We start from the raw sequence: 6,811 nt of genomic DNA on the forward strand, positions 1-6,811 counted from the left end.
ATTTAACTGTTCTGAAACTGCAATTTTGATCGATGAGAACAAAATTTGACTGAACTGAGCTGGATAAAGACACTAACTTGAAGTAAATCGGCACTGCTATTGAACTGAAATAAATCAATCACTGAAACTGACTTAAAATTTGATATATTTTAGATCATCAACAGTTCTTTTTCTGTTTATTAATGTGAAGCTGCTTTGAAACTTTGAAACCAAAAAGTGAAAAATGTCATTACCATCATACATCATTGTGTGTGACAGAAAAATGTGGAGCCTTGGACTTGTCAACACAGGTTACATGACAATTCACATGGAATTTAAAAATGAATTTATTTCTGAAATAAAATGATCAAACACTAAACAGTTCGGTAATGATACCTAATAAAGCATCAGACCGTGATGTCTAAATCATAAAATTAATTACATTTCTTATTTTCAAATAGTCTCTCTGCTGCTCTCTGATAAATTTTCATTATCATTCCATTTAAACCGAATATAATGTATTCTGCGAATATTCAAAAATGCATGGCATGATGGTAATGATTAAGGACAGTATTAAAGACAGCAGTTTAATGTTGTAAAATTACAAATGGTAGACATAAATGCAAAATTAATTGAAAATATTATTTTTACACGCTTATGAAGAAGTTCAACGAACAATTTCTTAAAATTAAAAATTCTGTGTGGGCAGCAAGCTCAAAAATAGCAGACATCTTTCAAAATTAGGAAAAAGTAATTACAGAGATAATAATAATAATAGTTTAACGCCTTTTTAAAAAAAAAACTACAATGATTGCTTAAAAAAATTATACAAGGTATAATCAGTGTGACTATGATTATCTTCCTGGTTTTTATTTATGATGCTGACCATTACAGATGATAGTTTACTGACTATTCGAGACTCTGCACAAAGCCAAGGCCAAGTGCTGACATCTATCATTCGCATGTAGTGTGAGTCCTGACCCTGAGTCCTCTGAACCACTTACAGCACACGCAGCAGACACGGCAAAAACAGGTGACGAACACAAAAAAAGACAATGAAGGGGGTGCAGCTGACAGACAGAATGAAACAAGTGGAAAAAAGAGAGAGAACTATAATAAGACTTAGAGCTCGAAAGACAGATGAGAATGAGCAAAAGAGTGGGAGAAAGAGAGAGAAAGGGGGAATTGTTCCCTATAATCCGACTGCAGGTTCTGAGTTCAGAGATATGAGAAATACTTATTAAAAAAGAGCTTCTAATGGAGCACTTCGTCAAAGATGAAACATAAAACCCGCAACTAACAACCTTGGAGAATAGAGACAATAAAATGATGTCCCACCAATCGCAGAGCAAAAATAAATCAGCTATATTAGCTTAATTTTAGCAATGGAGAGAAGTTTCTAGCAGCTTCGAAGGACTATGTGAGATTTTAGAAAAAGGCCCGGAGACATACAGTTGCACTAGTCATGCACATTTCGCCACTCCTCCTGTAATATGTGTGCAGAAGGTGTGAGTGGATAGTGGAGTGGATACACACAGATCTGCTCATTAAAATGTCCTTTTGTTTTTTATTGTGTTCTAGGCTTTTATATGGTGATTATTTCGTTTTTGTCCCATTGCCAAAGCTGAACAATGGCGAGCAGATGCGCATTTGTAATAGAACAAAACCCTGATATTACTCTAATGTATGCAAAGCACACTAATTTGTTGCAATTAATTATTTGGTCAGATCATTTTTTTTTAAACTTCTATGTACTTCTTTTTTCACTTTAATGCGGGGGTGTCCAATCCTGCTCCAGGAGGGCCACTGTCCTAGAGTTTACCTCAAACCCAAATTAAACAAACCTTAAACAGCTATAATCAATAGGCATATAGAAACATGTTTTTCAAATATGTTTAAATGTTGTAAAATATGAAGGCACCAATATGTCATCCTTTAATACCTGAAACATTGTCTTTGTATTTTTACAGTGAGTTTCTGGCAACCACTGTCATTTGTTCCCCATTAATTTAACAAGATAATGTATAGTGCAATTACACACCGTAGTAGTTATGACACTTAATGTAAAGTGTGACCATCAAACATACAGCAGTCAGACGATAACAACTGACTGTCACTTGGATACCTGTAAATGAACTGATTATATATCAGCCATGTCTTATCTATTTAATTAGAAACATTTTTAAAGGAAATCAGACCAGCTGTTCACTTACAACCTCTTGACAGAATTGAGACAGACTCTAGAAAATATGATACTTGCTGAGTTTTATAACATGGCGAAGCATCACATACAGGGTAATGTGTGAAAACGAATTAAAAGTATTAACTAATAAAGAGTGTGTGAGTAACAGTGGAAGAGGAAATGTACAATTCACAAATGCAGATCAGGGACTATTATGAAAAATGATTCATATACACTATTGCTGCGTCCCAATTCGCATATCCATCCTAAATTAGAATTAGCGTGTCCCAAATCGTAGCATGTTGAAATAAGTATTCAACCCGGATGGTCTACTTTTTCCGCTAAAAAGTGTAAAAAACTACAAACATGACAGATGTGAGATTCCGACTGTTAAGTGAAGGTTTAGATAAAGGGCTTTGAGTGATTAATGATCAGTATCTAACCTGACGAAAAGAGATTTATTCAATGTTATCCACATTATATTTCAGCTGAAACAGCATTGTGAAGATTTGGTCATTAACTTCTAAATGCATCATTATGCAAACTGCGGAGGAGAGTCTCCTCTCCGCATGAAAGACTCACGACGTGAGTCAACGTGCTCCTATTCTCTCCGAAAAGGTAGGAGATTAAATGAACTGAATGTGGAGGATTTTAACTGTGACAAGATGATTGACAGCTGTCCGTTAAAGACGCAATTATGATGATGTAGTACGTCCCAAAGCTTGCCTACTATTCTGGTACACACTCAAAAGGATGTAGCCTACCTTTTCTTCACAAAAGTACATGCTTTTAGGGCATAGTACAAGTAGGAGAATTGGGACGCAGCGCAAAATCGAGAGTAAATGCAAAACCAGAAAACCTATAATGTAACATCAATAATCTCCAAGAGCCATATAGTCAAATCAGTCTGCACATTTCTGGGTTTTCCATTTTGAAAAGGTGAGTTTTCAAATAAAATTTCTTTAAGATTTTAAACACTCTTTAAGCTAATATCTAAATTGTACATTGTAATGGGAAAATGTAAACATTTTAACATGCACCGAGGCTACATTTTTTCTATATATCCTAATCATTTAACAAACATGTATTCATCATTACTTCAATAAGCTCATTGTTTCTGCCTTAAGTTAATACATTACTAACTGTGTGATTTGTATACATATCTGAAATACATAACTTGGACACAGTCACTACTGATAACAGATCACTCTAGTAATGTAGACATGTATTTTCTGTAAAGCTGCTTTGAAACAATGTGTATTGTGAAAAGCGCTATACAAATAAGTGTGAATGGAATTTAACTGAAATGTGCAAGGATGTACTTTAAAATAACAGCATTGACAGCTTCACAGTTCATTTAGCTTTCTCATCAAGGCCAAGACACAAAACGTTGTTCATTAAAAAGAGAATTGAACATTCTTCTGTAAATTAAAATTTTGAATTTAATTTTTCTCTAGTTCTCAAATATCGATTTTCAGTTGTTTCTGGAATAAAAGCATGGTATCAGGGTTCAATATTAAAGATTGTTCACTGCTAATAAACCAATCAAAACAAAAGATAAAGTGATTAAAAAGAGACACTTGTCCTTAAAAGGTTCGCATTAAGTGGAGTTGTTATTTTAAATTTGTTTTATTCTTACTTTTTATGAAATTATAGTTCATTTTTATATATATATATATATATATATATATATATATGTGTGTGTGTGTGTGTGTGTGTGTGTGTGTGTGTGTGTGTGTGTGTGTGTGTGTGTGTGTGTGTAGTAGGCCAAAAATAACAGCACAGAATTAGTGTATAATAGTTTACCAAAAGAGAATGGAAAATTTTAAAATCCTTTACACACAACAAACCAGTTTTAGAGAAATCATTGTGTTTGAATATCCTTCAGTTAGCAAAAAAAAAAAAACATCCATAATACACATAAACATGAACCGACATATAATAAAATAGCTTTTAACTTTCGAAAAACAGTTATACTGTGCAGTCTTTAGTTTTCCCCCAACACAATGCCATGCATGTGGAGAGAGTTGCGCGTCTCTCGAGCGTTTACCTTCTGACTCCGTCCCTCCACGTCCAGGTATATCACCCGATACGCCGAAGACGCGCTGCCCATCTCGCTCCACTCTCGCTCCGGACGCGGCCCTGGACTACCGGCTTCCGCGCAGTGCCTCCGTGACCGACCTAAGGTAAAGTTATGACTGTTTCTGTGGAATGGAAGAGATTTAATAACGCAGTGCTCATTGCCACTGATCTCTCAACTCATCGCCCCCCCACCTTCCCTCCCACTAGAGCACGCGCAAAAAGAGAAGAAAAGCACGCGCTCCCCTTATGATCTCCATAGTAACCGAGCCCTAAGAACGCGCGAGGATGCATTGTGTGAAACCAAAAGGGTCATGCATACAGCAGTAGAGCCTATGCGTATTATGGCTGAAATATTAAACTCGCATTTTTTTATTCCATAAGATGTCACAACCTATTAGTTCGTTTTCTAATATGAAGTAAACATAAATGTGAAAGTAATTTCACTTATTTTCTTAGCAGATTTTGCCACGAAAAACTGCTAATTTATTAGAATAGCCACGAAAAACGGCTAATTTATCAGATTATGGCATTCCAAAATGTTATTACTGAGAAAGTGCAACAAATGTTTGTTTGTTTTTTCCAAATGTGCCTTTATCAAAATACACTTTGTAAACATAATAATGACTTATATTTGAGAGCTGTCATCGGGTCGGATCTCGCGGGAAATTGCATAGCTACGCCATTTGCTGTGCGAAAAGTAGCTCTGACTGTGAGTAGCTGAAACAATTGCCAATTAAAGGGGTGGTATAATGCCCTTTTCACAAGATGTAAGATAAGTCACTGATGTCCCCTGAGTGTGTATGTGAAGTTTTATCTCAAAATACCCCACAGATATTTTTATATAGCATGTTAAAATTGTCACTTTTTGAGGGTGAGCAAAAACGCACCATCTGTGTCTGTCCCTTTAAATGCAAATGAGCTGCTGCTCGTAGCACAGGGGGCGGAGCTTCAAGAGCTTGCACCACTCACACAGACATGCACTGAATATTTTAAAAACTTTTAGCCTTTTATGTTCAAACCAAAGTCAGAAAGATGGAGAGACTCAAGAAGTGACAACATGAATAGAATGGTTAATTGATGAATTTATGTAGCTTATGTGTATCTGCTAGTCATTGATTAGCATTTTCTGACTTGATAATCTATAAATCGTGTTCAGGGGGCGGGGTTTATGTAAATTCTAGGGTTGGTGATGTCACTAACCCTGGAGGAATGTCGTGTAGTCCCTACCAGCCGCTTGTTGTAGTCCTTAAAAAAAATATCTCCCTTTGCTTTGAACTTTGAGCATTGTAATTTTGCAGATGTTGTTTATGCTCAAACAGCAACATTACACACTAACTAAAGTTAAAAAAGTGAAATCATAATCAACCACCCCTTTAACAAACAAGAAAACTGACCATGGATCATTGAAAACACCAAGCCTCTGTGGAATCACCATTGTTAAAACAAACCATGTCAATCCGCTCTGATAAGATGCACCCTTTTGTACACCGGTGCCTCGAACCACATTCATCCGTGCAGATGAGCAGAACTGAAGCAACCAAAACAATGTTCTTCCGTTCTCTTTCAACAGATAGAGGGCCAAAAGTTGCAATTGTAGCTGTGATTGATTTGTTTAAAACAATGTTTTAAAATAGTTTTAATCAGATTGTTTTTCTGTGTACTCAATAGAACTCTCTATAATGTGAGTCCTTCCCTTTATTGTACAATTTTGTGCTTTAGAAATGTATTTTCTAAATGAACTACCTTCAATGAAATCTTCCAGGAAGTGACATCATTGGTAGTTGTAAAGAATAACAGTACAAAATTAATTCTTAAACACCCTCCTGTGGTAAAAAATAAATCATTAATGTTGTTTATATGTCTATGTGGTGTTTTTACAAGACAAACCATGTAGTCATAAGTAACCACCTTTGCTGAGTATTTTCTCCTTAAAACTCCAGTGAACCAAAGACGCTGGTGTTTATGACGTCACAAACTACCCATGTAACCAATCAGGTCAACGTGTGATCATCAACGAGTGGATCTATAAGCTGGTGTGAGTGAGTGGAGGCGGGGCTAATTAGCATATTCATAGAACTGCGTATACTAAATGAGGCAAGGGTGCAGTTACATTCAAACTATTTTAAGGCATGAAGATTTAAATAGTAATTTTTGTGATCAAAGATGAGTTTTAAGGGATAAAATGACTGACTACAGAAGGGCCTTTAACATCAACAATTTTTTATTAAGTTTAAAAGGCATAACGGGGATAACCCTAACATAATGTGAGAACTGCTGGTACACGTGATGGCAGAATAAAGAATTCATGAAGGTGAGTCTGGGTTGTGGGCGATGAGGTGGCAAAATGAACAGACGGGGTTCAGCGCTGGAGTCATTCAGGGGAAGCGTGTGATTCCCTGTGGCAAATCAAATGAATCATCTGTTAAACTGTAAGGACCCGAGCTCTGAAACACACTCATTATACTCAATTATATTCATGTATGAATTCACCCACCATGGAGTACTTATCCTTCCAAACATAGACTCTGTATTTGTATCTGTTTTGTTGCCATTGACTGACTGCCACCT

At 36.0% G+C, this 6,811-nt stretch overlaps 1 protein-coding gene across 2 annotated transcripts in view; it reads right to left on the reverse strand.

The window, feature by feature from the left end:
• The window catches only part of pde9aa (phosphodiesterase 9aa), a 29,449-nt gene extending 25,004 nt beyond the window's left edge, over window positions 1–4,445 (reverse strand). Inside the window, exon 1 of one of the 2 annotated variants that reach the window (XM_081368189.1) lies at window positions 4,212–4,445. In XM_081368189.1, the coding sequence (XP_081224315.1) occupies window positions 4,212–4,274 (63 nt within the window). In that variant the 5' untranslated portion in view covers window positions 4,275–4,445. The remainder of the gene's footprint in view (window positions 1–4,211) is intronic. The other variant, XM_081368190.1, reaches the window with a different exon arrangement.
• Between the last annotated feature and the right edge of the window lie 2,366 nt (window positions 4,446–6,811).

The sequence above is a fragment of the Scardinius erythrophthalmus genome, assembly GCF_964197995.2.
Source record: "Scardinius erythrophthalmus genome assembly, chromosome: 6".
Taxonomy (NCBI): Eukaryota; Metazoa; Chordata; class Actinopteri; order Cypriniformes; family Leuciscidae; genus Scardinius; species Scardinius erythrophthalmus.